The 19,771-nt window shown below is 44.6% G+C and overlaps 1 protein-coding gene across 3 annotated transcripts in view; it reads left to right on the forward strand.

Moving 5' to 3' along the window:
- The window catches only part of FANCI (FA complementation group I), a 556,119-nt gene that overhangs the window by 352,164 nt on the left and 184,184 nt on the right, over window positions 1–19,771 (forward strand). For all 3 annotated transcript variants that reach the window (XM_085644440.1, XM_085644438.1, XM_085644439.1), the window contains exons 30-31: window positions 414–482; window positions 11,851–11,944. In XM_085644440.1, coding sequence (XP_085500566.1) covers window positions 414–482; window positions 11,851–11,944 — 163 coding nt within the window. The remainder of the gene's footprint in view (window positions 1–413; window positions 483–11,850; window positions 11,945–19,771) is intronic.

The raw sequence follows: 19,771 nt of genomic DNA on the forward strand, positions 1-19,771 counted from the left end.
TGGAGGGGAGGAGCCGGCAGGGGCTCCCCTGGGGTCCATCAGTGATTTCTTGTCTCTGTATTATTAAGTCTGAACTATTAAGTGTTGCTATATTTAACTACAGGATGATTGATTTATCTATCAATGTATGTTTTTTAATTTTTTTTAAACCGGACTTTTATCAATAATATACTTATTACAATAGGAATTATTGTCACTATATTGTAAGATTTTAATTAATCAAACAATAAAAATTTACTTGAATTGAATTACCTCTGAATGAGGGGAGGGAACCGCAGGTTTGACGGGGCGGCCACTCTGCTGATTTGTGGTAGGGCTCCTACTCCCCCACACCAGCATCCTAACTGGCGACAAAATGCAAAACATGCCCTAAAGCATATAGGATGTCTGAATTATATCTTTATTTTCTGCAGGATATAGAAGTTGAGAAGGAATCCCATTATGCAATTGTTAACCCGAAGACTGCAGCCCCCACTGCTTGTGTAAGTATTGAACTGCCCCATGCTCCAACTACACATACTATGAGAGGAACATGATGCAGTCATAAAGACTAGGGCACAGTAAAGAATGATTTCAGTTGAATTTGTTTTACACGTTAACTTTTGAGAGTTTGGGATATAGGCCATCATAAACAAAAAATAAAAATAATCTGTAAGCATGTTCATGAGTATTCTACATGAAAGTACTATTTAGATGGATACTTTTCACTGGGACATTGCTCATTCTTTTTAAATATTCATTCCCCAGGCGCCAGACTGGTTCTGGAAAACTTCACAGCAGTTGCTGCTGCTTGCCGGCAGGTGGCGCTATGCTTCCGATGGATACTTCCAACCACAGACTCGTCACATTTAAGAATGTCCCCTAGTCGCCAGTCTGAATCCGCTTGTGTGTTTTTTTTTTTAATCTTTATTTATTATTTCAAATTGCACAGTAGTATTGTCGGACAATTGGTAGGCATAAAAAACCGTCTAACCGAGTCTGCAGTCCTGGCCAGTGGGCTCTCCGCGTCGGAGGACACAGAGTCCGGTGGAGCACCTCACAAAAGATATCAGTTCACTGTGGGAAATCCGATCGTGGGTAACGGGTACAAGTACAAATACAATACAAGTGTGAGCAAACAATCTAAGATATCTAGTAGGTGAACCAGGTTAGGGCCCGCACGTAGCAAGATTCCATAGTAACAAATACATTATTCCCCATATCTCGGGACGAGCTCGAGCGCGGTGAGGGCAGGTAGGTACTATGGGGCGGGGGGGGGGGGGGGGGGGGTGCTGGTGAGCTGTAGAGTCTGTGGGGAAGACGGTGAGGGTGCCTAACCGGTCTTTGCCGTGGTGGTTGACATTCTATATGGTATTTATTTGTTTTGTTTTTTTATAGCGCAAACTTTACTCAGAGTGTCAGAGCGCTTTGCAATAGAGCGAAGTAAATTACATAAGGAATGTGAGTAGCATAGAAGTAGGTTAAACTACTTATGGGTACACGTAGTGAAAGTTACATATTAACATTCAAGATTATAAAATAAGAAAAGGTGGCAGGATTAGGGCAACACAAGTACAGAATAGATATTTACAAAATTGAGCTCTCGTGAGTGTCATGTGGCAATCAGGGTCATTATTCATTTAAGTGTCTTTTGAAGAGAAAAGTTTTAAGATCTGTTTTGAAAATCCGGAAAGAGGTGGTGGTCCAAAGGATTAGGAGATAGCGAGTTCCAAATCCTAGTCTCATTTTCTAAGAAAAATTGTGCCATAAGTCTTTCCCTTTTGAAGGTTGGAGGTTTGAGCAATACATTTTCAGCATTGCGTGAGGGTCTGGAGCCGCCTGATATTTCGAGTTTCTTGGCAAGGTAGCGAGGGGTGGAAGTGTGTTTGGCTTTATGGGTGATGCACGTAGTCTTATAAATTGACCTAGCTGCAATAGGAAGCCAGCAAAGAGACCTCAGTATGGGTGTAATATGATCATTTCTTTTGGCCCCATAGACGAAACGTGCCACTGAATGGAGGATGGATTTTAGAGGCGATAGGTGGGTTTTGGGGAGGCCAGCAAGGAGAGAATTACAGTAGTCCAATCTGGACAGAACCAACGATTGGACCAGAGTTTTCAGGCCTTGTTCAGGAATGAAACGCTAAATCCCCCAGAGAAGGTGCAGTTGGTAGGGTGCGTTCTTGGCCATGGTGTTGATTTGGGAATGTAAGTTGAGTCTTTTGTCCAGGATGACACCTAGGGATTTGGCACTGACAATGATGGTAGGTTTGTTAAGAATGTTCAGATTATCCATCCATGATTGAACATGAGAAAGAGAGTTTTTCGGTAGGGAGAAGAAGGAATTTAGTTATAGAGGGATTCAGATTAGAGGATGAGATGTCACCCAGTCTTGGACGGAGTTGAGGGTGGTGTCAAGGATTGAAATGTCGTGTGAGGAGGACACCTTTAGGTAGAGTTGGTTGTCATCAGCATAGAGAGGATAATGGATCCTGGACTTTTTTAGGAGGTTTCCCAGTGGTTCCATGTAAAGATTGAAAAGGGTCGGTGCAAGGATCGAACCTTGAGGGACGCCTTGATCCACAGCCTTTGATGTAGAGAGACAGTTTGCTATTTTGATCATCTGAGCATTTGAGCACTGTGCCTTCAAAACCCATTCTTTTTAGGTCTCGCCTGAGCCAGCGCATGCGATGCTCTGGCGAGACATTTAGTGAGTGGGCTTTAAAAAGCACGACCACATCTTTTTGGGTGGCCTAGTGAGTGCGGTTACACGCACAATCACGAGCAGAGGCGCCATCTGGCTTTCCTCGCTCGTCATGGTGCGTGCACATCGCATAGCTCGCGGCACCCAAAAAGCTGTGGTCGGGCTTTTTAAAGCCCACTCACAGCGGGCGATCACTTTCGCGACCGCTCACTTTCATCAAGTTGTCTGCAGCTCTTACCTGTTTCTGACAGCTTCCGCCTTCAAATCCTTCTCCAATCCACTGTAGTTTGCAACAGGCCCATCAGTCCCAGAATGGGATCTGAACCTTCGCTGTCGGTCCCTGTGGGCTCCCACTCTTCTTTTCCTCACACAGGGCAGGGTACATGTTTTCTCCTCTTTTTACTCACCTATCCAGCAGCCACAGAGGGACTTCCCAGCTGCATCAGTTGTTCCCTTGTAGGAATCCTCCCCTATGGTACTGCCTCCTGCCTTTCCATTGGCAGACTTCACTTTGGAACCCACAGATAGCACGTCTGACTCCTCTCAACGTGCTCTTTGCTACCAAGAGTGGAATTTGCATCACAACAGTCACAAAGCGGTGTTTGTGCAAGGAGTACCTTTTGAATGGTATAGCCCCAAATATCTTCGGATTAATCTTGCCCTGTTAGCGACCTCTCACAAAACAGTGACCCGCTCGTATACTGAACTTGTCTGAGTCCCCTTCTGTAGGCCGCATACACACCTAGGACACAGTCGCGAACTTTACAGAAGAGATCTGAGCTGACTACCAATTTGTAGGACTAAAAAAAACGTAAATATCCGCATGCATGCCCCAGTCATGCTCGGCCTTACAGAAGTTGTTCCAGGTGTTGTATTGAGTCAACAGTTCAGCGCTTCTTAAACTCGCCAGGGGAGCACCGCTGAAGGGGTTTCTTTTATCGGTTGAACACCTGGCTGAAAGCCAAGCCGCGCAGCAAAGTGAAAAGCGAGACGGTCGGGGACCGGGGACTCGCAAGCAGTAGACGGGGCGTGCTGACCCCATCTTTCTGCAATCTGCTGGCACTGATGAGGCAGCCAGCACTAACACACTAACCTCCTCATGCAGGCCCGTTCCCCATCACGCCTCTCTGCTGGTACTTTGATCCCTTAGCAGAGTCCACAAGATTAATTAACAAGACTGGTTTACTAAACAAAGAGCACTCCAATCACTAAGTTGCTCGGCTCCCTCACCTGACGTCACTCCTCTCACATTAGCTTTATGTTACATGGACAAACACCTCTGTTTACCCCCTCTGCCTCAGGAAGGATGCTGTCTGCTCGATGATGACATATTCTTCTAAGCAGGGCAAACCTGACAGGAGCGTCGTAGCGCAAGTAACTGCTGCCTCTTGCTATAGCTCCATAGTGCTCTCAAAATCTGACATCTGTTAATTCTCCCCTAATATCCGTCCGTTATTCAAATTATAATTCACATACTATTTCCCAACCTCTACCCTTCTGTTGTTTATATCCTCACCCCATCCAAACCAACAACAAAAAACTATAACAACCATTAGAACAGACAGGAAAAAGTTGCTAATATTCCCCAAAAAAACACTAAACATTTTTTTTATATGAATTTCTTTTTTATAATAAGGTTAACTTCGACAACATCTCATCTTAATTATAGAGAGGGGAGCAAAAATTCTTATAACACTTTTTTTTTCTTATAACTTTGCAATGTGCGGCACACACCACACTACTCTAGAACAGCGCTAAAACTCATTAGCCAACCCAACAGCTCTGGCTAACCACTTATAAGGGTTCCAAAAGCGAGACCTATTGGCTTTGCCAATGCTTGTTTTTAATGTTTTGAGAAGAGTTCTTTGATTAACGGTGTCAAAGGCTGCAGATGGGTCCTGAAGGCTTAGGAGAGAGGACTTGCCTGAGTCAAGTACTTGCAGGGCATCGTCAATAATTTGTAGCAGAGTTGTATCAGTGCTGCAGCCTTGTTTGAAGCCGGATTGACATTCATCAAGAAGGTTGATGTCCTTTGTATGTTGCAAGAGCTGCTCCGCTACACATCTTTCAGTGATTTTAGCAATGAAATGGAGGTTGGTAATGGGGTGGAAATCGTTAAGGTCATTCGCATAATCAGAGGGTTCTTTAGAAGTGGGGTAACCTGACCTGTTTTGAGGGTAACAGGAAGAGAGCTTGTCTGAGGAAGAGGTTAACCAGACCAGTCCAGTAGGGGATCATATAGGTGTAGAAGTAAATTGCAATGTCTCTAGGGACGAGGTTGATAGAATGGTTTGATGGCTTTGTTTTCAGAACGCTCTTGAGGAGGGCATCTTCTGTGATGACGTCGAAGCCTTGCCAGGTGACTTTGCAGTCCTCAAAGGGGGTAAGATGAGTGACATGGTCAACAAGCGATTTCACCTTTTCATTTTAGAATTTTGCAAATTCTGCTGCTTTCTTGGGAGGGTCATCAAATTTGATGGTTGAGGAAGAGTTTCTGGTAGCTTTGATAGGGTCAAATAGTTTTTAGGTCTGTTTTTGGCAGAGTCGAGGAGGGTTCTGAAGTGACTTGCTTTTTCACTATAGGTGTATTTGTGATTGTACCATCTTTGTAACAGAGATTAGAGAGAATAATGGTGGAAGGGGATTGTCTCCAATGCTTCTCCAGGTACCTCAGGTTATTTATTTCTTAATAAAGGGACTTATTGAACCATGGTCCAGAAGGTATGGGCCTTTTCTTTTTGCTTTGTAGTGGAGCAACATTGTCACAACGGAAAGACTATTAAGACACTGGGTGGTCAAATCATTGATGTCAGAGTTGGGCCTGAAGACTGGAAGTGCCTTCATGGCTGTGTTGCAGAGAGTGACCAAGCCAATGTTTTTGGTGGTGCGAAACCAAGTCGTAGCTCTTTTAGGTTGGCCAAGGGTTACAAAATGAGATAGGTTAATTGAGACGGGGATGAGGAAGTGGTGAGACCAGTGTACTGGTATAGGATCAACTTGGAGCCCTTGGAATTTGTTGGTTTTGCGCTGTGTTGTAAGAGATCATTTCCACAGAGAAATGTGGCAAGCTGGTTGGCAGCTCAATATTCCAAAATGCCCTATTGAAGACTAAAGTCTCCTAGAAAGATCAATTTGTCGCTTTGTGAGTATTGGTCACTAGCAAAGTCAGTGAATTCCTCTGTGAAGGCAGAGCAGTCACCTGGCAGGTGATAAATGACTTGAAACTTGAACGGGGAACTGTGCTGTACTTGAAGTTCCAGAGAAAGGCATTCAAAGGTGTGGAAAGAGCTACTGGGAAATTCCTTGAATTGAAGGGAGTTTCTGAAGATAACTGCGATGCCTCCCCCGACTTTACCCTCACTATCATTTCTGATAATGGAATAGTCTGGGTGGGTGTCATTAAACCAGGTCTCAGGGAGGAAAGTACATCAAGATTGTATTAATTGATCGTGTTTGAGATTTACAGCTTGTGTTTAGTTGCAGATTTACAGTTGTGAAGTAAACAGCGCTTTGGTGAAGGGGTGTCTGGTGTTTTATAAGTGATAGGGGTGCTGTTCCTGTAAGATTGTGCCTAGGTTGTAAATTGCTGCCGTTTGGTTCGGACCACTGAGCTGGTCGGTATAGTGCAATGATTTGTGCTGTCTGGAGAAGAGCAGGTGGGGGAATTAGAGGTATTGTACCTAGCCAATAAATTGGAAATTTCTGTTGGAAACACATTGTGTGCACCTCTTTTGGTGCATGAGAGGAGAGTGCTCCTTGGGATAGGGAGTTTGGGTATTGTATTCTCGCCAGGGGGAATAAGGAGTTGGGTAAAGTAGCCATTTTAGAACTTAGGTGGGAGATGGTAGCTTCAAGCTCGGAGATTGAGGAGATGAGGTAGCCTAGTTTATTTTCTAAGGAGAGCTAGGCTGAGCACAGAATGTTATGTTGCTTGATAGGGGCAAAAAATTCTGAGGAGAGTTCAACTTGAGAGGTAGAGCGAGGGGGAATGAAGATGTGCTGCGGTATTGTATGATGATATGGAGGGTGTATAGTCAAAGGGTGTGGGTTGGAAATAAGTGTGGGTGCAGCTGTGGTAAAGAAAAGATTCTTAGGGCATTACTTGAAAGAGATAGATGTATTGTGTATTAAAGAGGTGGAGAAGGGTGAAGGCTGCTGTGGGATGACGGTATGTGGGAAGGGGAGAGATGGGAATTGAAGAAAGGCAGGGGGTCGGGGAGGTGAAGAGAGGAGGGAGGGTAGATGGCACGTGAGCTAGGTAGTGTGACTGTGTGAGGGCCGGAGACAGGTACGATAAGGATAATTGTCCAGGAGGGCAGATGAAGAATGCGGATGGTTCTTCTTGGTTAGAGCAAAGGGGAGGGGAAAGGTAGAGGTTGCCATAGGTGAGTAATGGGTCGAGCGGCAGTAAAGGAGTGAGGGTGGGGTGTGGAGAGATGTATGTGGTGTGGGAAGTATTCAGGTTAATGGAAGAGGAAGCAGGGGAAGAAGGGTGGGGTGGATAAGAAGAAAGAGCATATGGTGGAGAGGTCACTATGTGAGCTGGGTAGTCTGGCTGTTGGAATATGGACCGGATAAGGGGGTGAAAATCCTAGTTGTGGCTAGGGTTTCTTCGAAGTCCTTGGAAGGTACTTGGGGGCAAATGAGAGTGCTGGCCATTGGCTGGTATGGGGGTGTTGAGGATCATATACCGATTTGTGAGATTTGGAGGAGGGGAAGTCGGAGGAAGGGATGGGAGCATGTGGGCCAGAAAGTTCCTCTTGGGGCAGCTGCCTTCTGGTGTTCAGGTGGATAGGGAAAGGTGAGAGTTAAGTGAGTGCGCAAGTCACATTTGCTGTAATCCAAACAATGAACATGAAAGCCCCACTCATTTAGTAAGGCAACAATGGGTGAGGGAGAGGGGAATGGGTGGTTGATAGCTGATGGGGGTGAGAAGAGGATGGGTCAGGCTGCAAGGGTATGCAGTGGGGAAAAAAAGAGTAGAGAAAGCCAAGGGTGCAATATTTTTGGTATATGTGGGGGTAGAGGTTCATAATTTGCAGTCATCAGACTAACAGCTGATCTCACTCATTCACCGGCCAGGAAGGGTGATCGGATGTCCAGGAAGATTTTCCTCTTGTCTTGTAGCTTGTACATAGTCAGCTATTCTTTGTGGGTGGGGCGATCGCCAGTGTCAAAGAACACGGATCTTGGCTGTAGTCAGGGCCGTAGAGAGGAATTGTCTGTCATGGGTTGTCAGTTCCGGGAGGTTGGCCGTCTCATTTGCTATGATCAGTTGATGCGTCAAAGGGAGCGATATGTCTACCTTCTCGGTGAGAGAACGTCCGATCTTGCGCCACACGTTGGGGCAGTCTTAAAGGACGTGTAGTATGTTTAGGCTGTGGGGTTTTAGGTTTAAACCTATAATAACTGATAAAACCCCACTGAAAGAGAAATAGCCCTCACCAGTGAAAACATATAAACACTGAAAAAACACCTGCACAACCACAAATTAAATGCCATTCAAAGAAAGGAAAAAGAGAGTAAAAGAGTCATTTTTATTCTTCCTGAAGGGGCCAATTCAATGTAACTTTTGTTCTACAAGCTAGCATTAAGAAAGACTAGGCTAACATTATTCTGCTTGAGTTTTGATGTTTAGGGATGCCACTAAAATATTGTTTCTTCTTCCTTTTGCTTTTTTCAGTTTTGTGGTTTTTGGTCTAAAGATGCAGGGTCTAGAAACATGTTTTAGGTCTTGTTTAATTATTTTATAAACTGTAGATAATCGGGAAATAGCCAAATCATATTTGATATTTTGGCTGCGTTTGATTCTTTCACTGATAGGTAAAATGGCTGGTTTCATAAGAATCTTTCCAAATATGTGTTATCACATTTACCCACAGAGAATGGGTAAAAACCCTTACATCAGCCCCTAGTTTCTAATGGGTCAGTATTGATAGTTTGTGAATTGCCAATGCCTCAGTCTTTAAACAGTCAATGCAAGGTATAGTGACAAGTATATGTAAAAAGAGCGCTATCACCAAGCATCTGGGATAGTGGTGAAAACAGGACACCAAACTTTTGGAAAACATGGAACGCAGTGTCACTTGGAATGCTCTGCAAAAAAGGTTCTTACCAAGTTCAACAAAGATTGGAGTGATATTGTTTGTATTTGCAATGATTCAGCTACGTATATGAAAAAGTTGTGTGATGACCTGTCAAAATTGATACCTGAGCTGAAGTGAATCCCTGTAAGAGATCCTTGCCACTTGTTAGATGGTATGCTGAAAGCATCTTTACAATCTTCAGAGTTAATGAGGGATGCTATTGACTTTTTAGTCCATTCTGGTACACTGTTTTCTTATGCACAGGAACTAAAACGCAAAAATATATTATTTTGTGCTTTGTGTGGCATCAAAGAAAGAGTCATCCCAACTGTGGGGCATATTATCATGAGCGGCGATAAAATTATCGCCGCTTTAGCGTCAGAAAACTGCCGCTGAAGCGGCGATAATGGGCTTGATAATACACTCTATGGAATTCCAATTGAAGCCCATGTTAGATGTCCTTCACATCTAACATGGGCTTCAATTGGAATTCCATAGAACATATTATCAAGCCCATTATCGCCGTTTTAGTGGCAGTTTTCTGCCACTAAAGCGGCAATAATGTTATCGCCTGTCTTGATAATATGCCCCTGTGTTCCTTAGCTGAGGGTACTCAGTCCAAGGGGCTATGAATGCTATATCACCATGTGGCAATTAATTAGAGAATTTTTGCTGAGTGATGATGCCAAAGGCAAGAAATGTGAGGATCTTTGGTCGCATATTGATAGTGATGTGAAAAAAATACACTCTACTGCATTCTTAGATTTTTACAGGAATACATAACTGCTGTAGTGGACATAATAAAAAAAACTAGAGTCTGAAAAAACCCTTGTCTGCCAAGTGTTCCGCATAATTGGTGTAGATGTGAAACATCTCCTTGAGAGTAAGCTGGGCAACACCTTTAGTGACTTTGGCACTGCAACATGTTCCATGTTAGAGTGCTTGCCACTTAGTAAGCAAAGCAATGTTGAAGAGCAATTCAGGAACGTTTATTTTACAATGTATGAGAAATGGCTTGCAATGATGCATAGAAATGCCCCTTCACCACCAATGGCATTTGAAGTCAATGGAACCTCACTGTGGTACTCTGTACAAGTTCTAGATCCCTTCAGTAAAGGGGAATTGCCCATAGAATCGCAATCTTCAAGTGCACCAGTATTGTCATGGAAATAAATGTCAGTGGCCAGAGTTAACAAATTGTGTACTGGCTGTTTTGACGTTGCCCGTCCCAAGTGCCAATGTTGAGAGGGCCTTTTCACAGAAGTTCACATGGAAAAGAGCGAGCGCACATGACCAAAGACTCACTGAAGAAGTATTGTATGGTGTACTACAATACGTTTAATTTGCAAAAATCTATTTGGAGCTCATACACACTATACGTACACTGTCTATATACCATGTGCTATCAGTACAGAAAGCAAGCAATAATAACAGCAAAACGTTCAATAAACACCAGAAAAACACTTTTTCTGTTGTTTTTAGTGGCGTGAAAATGTGTAACCACTGATAACAACTGGTTTTTTAAGGTATTAAAATCACTTGAAAACACTGGAAAAAACCCCACCAGAATTTACCAAAAATAGAAACTGAAAACAGGAAAGCCTAAGTATGTTGCATCCCGTCAGGCTACAGCACGAGCAGTTAGAGTGAGGAAGAAGGCCAACCTTGTGTAATTTCAGAGAGGTCTAATACCAGTTCTGAATCCTCTTAGAAAGACTCAATGTCATTCTGGATTATTTGACCTCTTTGCCTTATTCCTCAACCAACTCCCTCCAGTCAGCCTTACTGTAGTCAATGTGGAGGGCATCCTGCTCCCCACTCCTTAGTCTCATCACCTATGATGGTATTGCTAGGGTACTGGTGCGAAAAGTGGGAAATCTGCAGGATGAAGTATCCATCAGAACAGTTACTTCGCTTTCGTATCACTTTTTGCGGCTGATAGTCTATCTTCCTTCAGATTCCTCACAGTCAGCCCTCCACTCCGTTCTGAGGATTGGAGTCACTGTTAATATATTACCATGGACTCTAAAGTTGGTATTTCACATTGGTTGTGGTTTTGGAATGCTGCTCAGAATGGATGGTATGTCAGGCTTAGGCAGGACGAAGAAATGTTAAGGAACTGACACCAGCCTCTAGTGTGGCCTGTTTAAAGGCCTGCTTTGTAACATCTGGAGGCAATGTGGAGCCGCAGCTGAAAGCCTCGAGATGCTACGTTGAGGTTGGTGGGTTGGTACTTTTGTTTTGAATTTTCGATTCTCTCTAGGGACTGAGGATATGATATTCAATAGGTGCGGAATCTGCATGAAGACAGCGCTTTTTCCAGGAAAGCTCTATGGAAGGTTGTTTTTTTCTTTCTTTGATTCTGAACTTGTATTTTTGTTTAAACTTTTTGATATCACATACGGGGGTTAGCAACTTCAAAAAACCAAGTTATTTTAAAATAATTTTACACAGTTTTAACTAATTCAGTGATATTTCCATACATTTTGTGAAGATATTTTTTCAGTTATGAAGAATTTAAGAGACAAATTTTAACATCCACTGACTGCATGAACTTCCAGGGTGGAGTTCGTTTGAAAGACTATTTCAATAAATTGCCAGACAGTTGTGCCAGATATAAGAAAAGCTCATTAGTGCACAAAACATAGAAAATATTTATAATTAGAACAGGACAATATAGAAATTTGAAATAATATGAACCATTGTGATCAGACATGGGCACAAAATCCAAGAGAAGGTGCCCTTTGTTTGCTACACAATATGTGTTCAGGTGTTGAAAGACCTGCCGTGGATATTCAGATGTCATTTGTGTTGCGTGGCCAAGTGGGATCCCCAGGGTTGGAGAAGTTGGAGAGATAAGTTTTTGGGTAAGTGGCTACATTTTGTTTTGAGGCACCCTCAAGCCCTTAAAAGTCAAATTGGGCAAGTCCTAGATCTAGAGGAGCCTGACAAAAGCGTGCAAGCAAAATTAGGACCCTATAAGTTAAAATAAGGCTACTCCATGCTCTATACTCTAAGAGACTGTTGCTTTTCAGTATTTAGATCTGTAAGTTTAAAGTTACTTTGACATTTGTTCTGCAGATGCTGGTTTTAAGTCAAATAGAGAAAGTCTTGGAAGAGGTTGAATGGCTGATCGCTAAACTGAAGGGACAGTTGGGTTCAGAGAAAGCAGCAGGTAAGCCAGCTACTTAGAAATATGTTTGCCATTTTTTTAAAACTGTTCAAATAAAACTATGTAGTAACTTTCTTTTAAAAATCTAAGGTGTTAAGAGCCTGCAGTAGCCTATAAGGATGTGTACCGTTTGGTTTAAAGTATATTTTCAGAAGCCTTAAGTGAATAAAATAATGAGGGACAATCTTCTTTTCATGAAAACTAGTCAATGGTCTGGCACCTTCAAGAAAAGAAAATTGCACCTTCTAATGGATATGTCATGCTTATCCCTCACAGCAGTATTCCAATGTGTCAGAATGCATCCATAAGGTTTTCAACAAGGCTTCAGCTTGACTTCCTGTTGTACCCAAGCGGGTAAAGCTGTGGAGCCATCAAAGTCACTAGTGGGCTTGGTGCAGTAGTTCCAACTGCACCACTTGCGCAGATATTTCTTTTTTGTCTGAGCACCAAAAACACCAGTATTCAGAACTCCTTAAGTATTTTTGTTAAATATTTTTATCTTTCATTTTAAAGTTGTCTCTTTTTCCAAGCCGAATTGCATCACTTCCACAGCCCTTAGGGTTTAAACTCTGTGGTGCCTGTAAAAGGCCTATAGCTGTTACTGACCCTCATGTAACTTGCATGCTGTGTATGGCCTGAACCATGACTGATATGTATGTGCTCTCTGTTTCATGATCCTTAGAGAGAAAGGGGTTAAGCGGTTTTGGGCATTGCATTAAGAGATTATGGCCAAGTCTTCTGTTCTCTCCTGAGGCCATATGGCCCCTTCCCGACCGTTTTAGCCCCTTGTTGCTGTTATTACTCTGCTCTAAATGGCTTCTTTCTCAACTGCCTTCCACTGATAGTCCAACACCATGGAGGGTTTGATCTCAGTTCCAGTGCAAGGCTATGTGCCTGGCACCATCAGTTTCCCAGCTCTCTTCGATGCAGATGACAGACCTCATTTTGAAGAAAATCAGAATGAATGTAGTGGATATGCATTCTGACAAAGAAACCAAGAGTGAGAAGACCCACAGACCACATAAAAAACACAATATATTTTTTTGTTTAAATCTAGAAGTTGTATGACTTTTTACACCTTGCCCTGAGCAAAAAAATCCTTCTCCATGGTCACAGCCGGAGAAGAGGTTGTGTGTCTTCACCTCGGCAAGTCTGCAGTGAAATTCATTCCTCCCTGGCCTTTGGAAAAGTTTAGGAGTGGATAGAGGATACTAGGCCTGGAGGAATTTAAAAATGCGTTTCCTTGGCCCATAGGCAATTTTGTAGGTACGGGTCGTTGATTGCGATTCATCCCTCTCGGCCCCTTGGGCAAAGCCAGTGAGGATTAAGGAATGTTTCTCCACAGCCCTTCGAGAAGACTGGGAGAGGCCGAGTTGAAGCTGATAAGCACCCTCTGAGCACTTCCGCAAGTTATGAGATTCAGCATTCGTACCTTTGACATGGTCTGGATGCATCATAAAGACCCTCACCCCAAACCTCAGTTCTTTCTAGTCCTGGGGGGCTATTTGTATAACGCCATTTTATAATCACAGCACTCTCCGGATTGTTATACACCTGCTTATTTTTGCATAATGTAGCAGTTGGTTCCCTTATATTACCTGCTGTTACTCAGCAGTATCACAATGAAAGCGAGAGAATGTGGCAGCCATCTTTAAATGTCCCTCCACACTGAGTAATGTTCTGTAAGTAGTGGATTTCGAAGAGGCCACAGCACGGGATCCGCTCAAACTCACATTCTGGATTACATTTTGATTATGCTAGACCACAACGAATCATGCCTCCTGATTCTCTGTGACCTCTCTTCAGCCTTCAACACTGTTAACTACGACAATCTCTTATCCAGCCTTGAACATAGGATAGGCTTCTCGGGGCGGATATTGCAATGGTTTACGTTCTTCCTCTATAATAGATCACAAACAGTCAAAATAAAGCAATCCCTATCCCAGCCATCCCCAGTCTTGATGGGGGTTCCATAGGGGTCGGCACTATCGCCAATACTCTTCAATTTATTCCTACAACCCTTGGCAAATGCTCTGAATGCCGCAAACATCCTCTTCCATATGTATGCGGATGACACTCAACTCTATCTGAAAATCACCTACCCTGAAGACTTCGTCTCACTCAGCTCTACCCTTTTGAATACTCAAAACTGGCTAACTGACAACCACCTCATGCTCAACGCCTCCAAAACGGACGCGCTTTACTTACTTTCAAGCCCAGAAAGCCTGCCGTGAGGGAAACTGCCCTGTGGGGAGTATCGCCCTGCCAGCTGACCACCGGGACTCCTCCCGCACCGCCGTGAGGTAAACGGCCCAAAGACCACAAGACCCAGCAGTCTGTGCTCCGGGCGCCTGCCGCTGATGGCATCAGGCAGCGCCCGGGCTCTTCTTAAGTCTACCAGGCTTCACGCAGCGCGGGACGCGCTTTACTTACTTTCAAGCCCAGAAAGCCTGCCGTGAGGGAAACGGCCCTGTGGGGAGTATCGCCCTGCCAGCTGACCACCGGGGGGACTCCCGCACCGCCGTGAGGTAAACGGCCCAAAGACCACAAGACCCAGCAGTCTGTGCTCCGGGCGCCTGCCGCTGACGGCATCAGGCAGCGCCCGGGCTCTTCTTAAGTCTACCAGGCTTCACGCAGTGCGGGACGCGCTTTACTTACTTTCAAGCCCAGAAAGCCTGCCGTGAGGGAAACGGCCCTGTGGGGAGTATCGCCCTGCCAGCTGACCACCGGGACTCCTCCCGCACCGCCGTGGGGTAAAGGGCCCAAAGACCACAAGACCCAGCAGTCTGTGCTCCGGGCGCCTGCCGCTGACGGCATCAGGCAGCGCCCGGGCTCTTCTTAAGTCTACCAGGCTTCACGCAGCGCGGGACGCGCGCGGGCAGCGCCCGAGCGAAACCCGGGCCAAGGGCGGGCCCGTCCTTGCCCGTCAGGGACCGTTAGAGGCCGGGCAGGGCCACCCCACTGACGTCCACGCAGTCGGATATAGCAACAAGCAAGGTACTGTGTTACAAGCCTGATACGCATTTCAAATCCTTGGCTCACCATACGTGTTTGAACCTATTGACATTTTGAACTATAAGATTAATTGCATCCCCCCTCATAGCCCTGTGTTATCTAACATCTAAGGGAAATATAGTAATTATTTGCGCGATTGTGTGCTTCCTACACTCCGTTTGTAACCATGAAACGAAATGGTAAAAACCCTAGTCTATCCACCTCCCGGCCAACAACTAGACAACAGACTACAACAACGCAACCCCTCCCAAGTCTGACAGCTATTGACAAAATGCTGCAGCAAACAATTGGAGCTGTGGCTACAGCCATAGAAAACACAGAGCGGCGTTTATCAATCACTCCTGTAATTCCCCCCCTTTCCCAAGTAGAGGAGGATGTGTCTATTGCTACAACCAACGCCCCTGATTTTAATTCTTCCTTTATCTGTTCCTTCGCTGACCTCCCCTGTGCACAGCCCACTACCAGTGATACGCACGTCTTCCAGGTTCCCAACTCCCCACCCCACCTTCTACCTAACAAGGTTTCCGTGACTCATACTGTAGTCAAGAAACCTAGGGCCGGGAAGAGTAAAACACTAAGGAAAAACAAGCCTCCAACTAATTCTTCCATACCGATTGACACTCCCTCTACCTTGTCCCTTACGCAGGCTCCTTTATGGGCCACCCATATGATATTAGATCTCCAGGTCCATATTGAACAACTACTTGGCTCTCATTTCAAATCCCTGCTGTCTAGACTGGATAGACTGGTTTCTACCATCAACAATGCAGGCTTTGGTAAAACCAAGCCGACCACTGCTTCCACAAATCCTCCCTCTTTTTCTGCTCCTATCCATGATAATGCCCCCGCTGCCTCTGAGACCTTGTCTGTTCCCTCCCAATCGGCTGGCATGATTGCCCCCGTTACAACTATTTCTTTGACTAGGGACACAGACTCAGAAAGTTCCAGAGTACAGAGGGAGGTTACCAATGTGGGGGAAAAATGTTTAGATAATCAAGCAAAAGAGTACAGAAACACTTCTATTGAGGGCCTTAACACCGCATTACCTTGCATAGATTTGCCGCCTGAGTCTCTTCCATATGTCGTTGTGCTTGCTGGTGTTCCTCCCCTACTTCAAGGGAAGAACGAGGATTTTATGGAATTGAAAAACAAATGTACGCACTGGTTCAATTCAAACAGCCCCCTCCCTTATAACATCTCTGGAGAAATTTTGGGTGTTCGGAGATTAGATTGGATTGGGCCTACTCCAAAATCCATCATAGGAAACTGTGTCATTGTCAACTTTAGGCACCCGCTTGCTGTAGATTATATCTGCAGTAGGACACCCCTTAGGCCTAATACCCAAATCATCCCATTGCATCTGTCATATTTCTATCCAGCACCACAGCACAGAGCAGGGCAGAATAGAGGTGCTAGTTGGGTGGGGGGCCAAAACAAATTGTATGTTAGACCAGCAGAAGAAACCCAGAATATGCCCCTACTGTCACTTTTCGCTCAAAAAAATAGATTCAGTATGTTGGAGGAGGTGGATTGACCAGTCGTGATCCTGAGCCCTGCACTCCAACCTGACAAAACTAGGGGCACCCAAATAGCTGCAGATAAGGGTAGATGTGAGAGTGGTACCCTAGAATCTGCTTTAGCATCCCCTTCTCTGAGCATAGGTCCGGAAACAAGACAAACTATGCACAATGATTTGGTTGTTCCCCCCGATGATCTTTTTTTTGGCGTTAACCTTGCGGACACCACATTAGCAATCACCCCTCAAATACCAGAAGTCTGCCCAAATCCTACGGCTGGCGACCTAGTAGATAGGAACAGAGCACCAGACGGGGGAATAAAAATATTGTCATGGAACGTGGCAGGGATAAAAAACAAGCTATCTAACTTGGAGTGGAGTAATTTTATAGGTACTCATGACATCTGCTTCATGCAAGAAACCTGGGCCATGGAGGAAAATCTGAGGATCGGCTACGCCACTTTTGACATTTTGGCAACCTCAAGTGGTAGAGGGACACCTTCGGGTGGTCTTTCAATATGGGTGGGGACACATTTGGGCGCTCAGGCAACCGAGATCTCAACTAATTCCCTGGACGTTCAATGTGTTCTCTTAACCCTAAAAGACAGCCCATCGGTTGCTTTAATAAACGTCTACTCTAGACCAGTTAAGAATGGCCAAGAATCTGGTGCCATTGACGCACTAAAGCATCTTATACTGTCCCTAGACCCCCCACCACAACTAATAGTAGGAGGTGACTTTAACTGCCAATTTGAACCCCTCGAGTCTCCTGATACGAGGGAACCGGACGAAGAAGACCAGTTCTGGCACGTTTGTGAACCACAAATCTCTCCTGTCAGAGCCTGGACTCCTCTCGTCCTCCAAATTAAATCCTTATCCCTTGCACTGTCCCTAAGGGCCTGTAATGGGAGACTGAAACCCGATCGCCCAGGCCTTCCAACGTTCAACAGACCAGGCCAAAACTCTAATATTGATTATATATTAATGGAAACAAGACATTGGGACAACCTATTAGAGTTTGAAATTCACCCTAGGCAAGACAGTGACCATAATGCCCTTGTTTTAACCCTGAAACCGGGCAGTTTTGGTCTAACAAACCCTCCTCCCAACTCAAACAGCCCAACGCCCCCAGTACTCCTTTCTAACAATAGGAGGAGGATAAAATGGCCCTATTTTCTGAAATCCCCTGCTAAACTTGCGGAAATATATCAGATAGCTTTGCCATCTCTTTCCGCAATGGGGGATGTAAGTATAGATAACTTGAGTGATCCCGTTAAGATTCATATTCACCTAGTTGACAACTTGAGGGACCTATTTAATCCTGTGGGAAACAAACAACACCAGCCCAGGTCTCGTCCCTGGTATAAGGAACCCTGCAGAAAAGCAAAAAAGGATCTGCTTTTGGCAATAAAAGGCAATGACATGGCTAACATAAAGAAACTTCGCCTAGACTATAAGAAGGCTATCACCAGGGGGAAGAGGGATTGGGAGGAGCAAAGATGGGAGGAGCTAAGTCTAACCCTCTCATGTAGAGACCCTAAGGCGTTCTGGGCCATTGTGAACTTGGACGAGAGAGGGGAAGCTTTGCCCCCCCACTGCAAACATTGCTCCACAAGTGTGGGAAACCCATTTTGGGGAACTGTACGGGGATTCGGACGACCTCCTTCCTACTGATACATCTCTCGAGTGCAGCCCGATGAGAGGAATTGACCCTACTACACGTAATATTGAGACTCGTCCTCCCCTCCCTATTCCAGCACCCCTACATGTGAGCCAGCTGTGTCCTTCTCTGGTGGGCGCAGCCACTCCTATGCCAGAACTCCCTGTGGCTATCACTCTTAAAGAAGTAGAGACCGCAATATCAAGGCTCCTGTCTAACAAAGCCCCTGGTCTAGATAAAATGCCACCGGACTTATTCCGCTCCCAACCAAAAATTTGGGCCCCGTATTTGGTGGTATTATTCAACTCTATTCTCAAGGGGGCTGTCTTGCCAGACACTTGGTTGGGCGCGGAGATAGTCCCCATATTTAAGAAAGGTTGTCCATTAAAGCCGGCTAATTACAGACCAATTAGCCTTAATGACACCACCCAGAAATTAATGGGCAGAACTATCTTAGACAGAATCCAGGGATGGATGGACGAAAACAAAATTCTGACTACATTACAGGCAGGGTTTAGATCTGGGATCTCAACCATAGACCAGATCTTCCGGTTACAGGTCCTATATTGGAAAACGGTGAAAGTAGAGGGTGGCAGCCTCTGCCTCATCTTCGTTGACCTGCGCGCTGCCTTTGATCTTGTCCCAAGAGAAAAATTATGGAAAGTTCTGGCAGAAATGGGCCTCCCCCCCCTACCTGCTGAATATCCTAATCAGATTTCATAACGGCAATTATGCCCAGGTTAGGTGTGGGAGACATGGCGACCTCTCTTCACGCTTTCCCGTCAGGAAGGGCGTGCGCCAAGGGTGTGTCTTGGCTCCAACGTTGTTCAGTCTTTACATCAATGGCCTTGTCACCCACTTGGCTGACGTAGCTAACAATGATGCCCCTAGGCTAGCTACTGGTAGAGTGCCCGCTCTGATGTTTGCTGATGACACTCTGCTGATATCTAAAACATCATCTGGCATCCAGCGCATTTTGGATGGTTTTTTGGCATTTTGTATTGCCAGAGGCTTGGAGATTAACTTAGAGAAGACTAAGTTCATGATCTTCAATCCTCCCAAACAGATCCGCCCAAATCCTACCCTAAATCCCACATATCTTAAGTATGTTGCACGACTATTTTATTGTAATATGTATATTCTTATAATTTTCGCCCAAATTGTAGAGCGCTCCGATACCCACCTGGGCCAAGTTTGTACTATATAAAACTTTCAAATATATAAATATGTGATAAGGGCCCGCTAATTAACTTAAGTATTGTAAGGGGAAAGAGAACATAGAGAGAGAGAGCATCTATTAATAGGACATATAATTTATTCTTTAATTCCAAGTAATTCTTCTAATGATAATCTTGTATTTAACTCATAGTGTGCTACAAATCTGTGGATATCTTTGTAATTTGGGCATATACCCATGTATACCGAAGAAGAGAAAAGAAAAGGAAGATTGCTTTACCTTAACCGAGCATAAATGTTAGCTCTTCACACCATCATCACATCTTAAGATCAGAGATGGATTGCTGAGAACCAATCATGTTTATCATTCTTGCCCTTTTCTGCACTACCTAATTAAAAAAAAAGTGTTTTCGAAAACTTCCTTTTTAGGTCTCGTCTCAGCGAGACATAAAGTAATCTGAAT

This window comes from Triturus cristatus, chromosome 3_1 (genome assembly GCF_964204655.1).
Source record: "Triturus cristatus chromosome 3_1, aTriCri1.1, whole genome shotgun sequence".
NCBI lineage: Eukaryota > Metazoa > Chordata > Amphibia > Caudata > Salamandridae > Triturus > Triturus cristatus.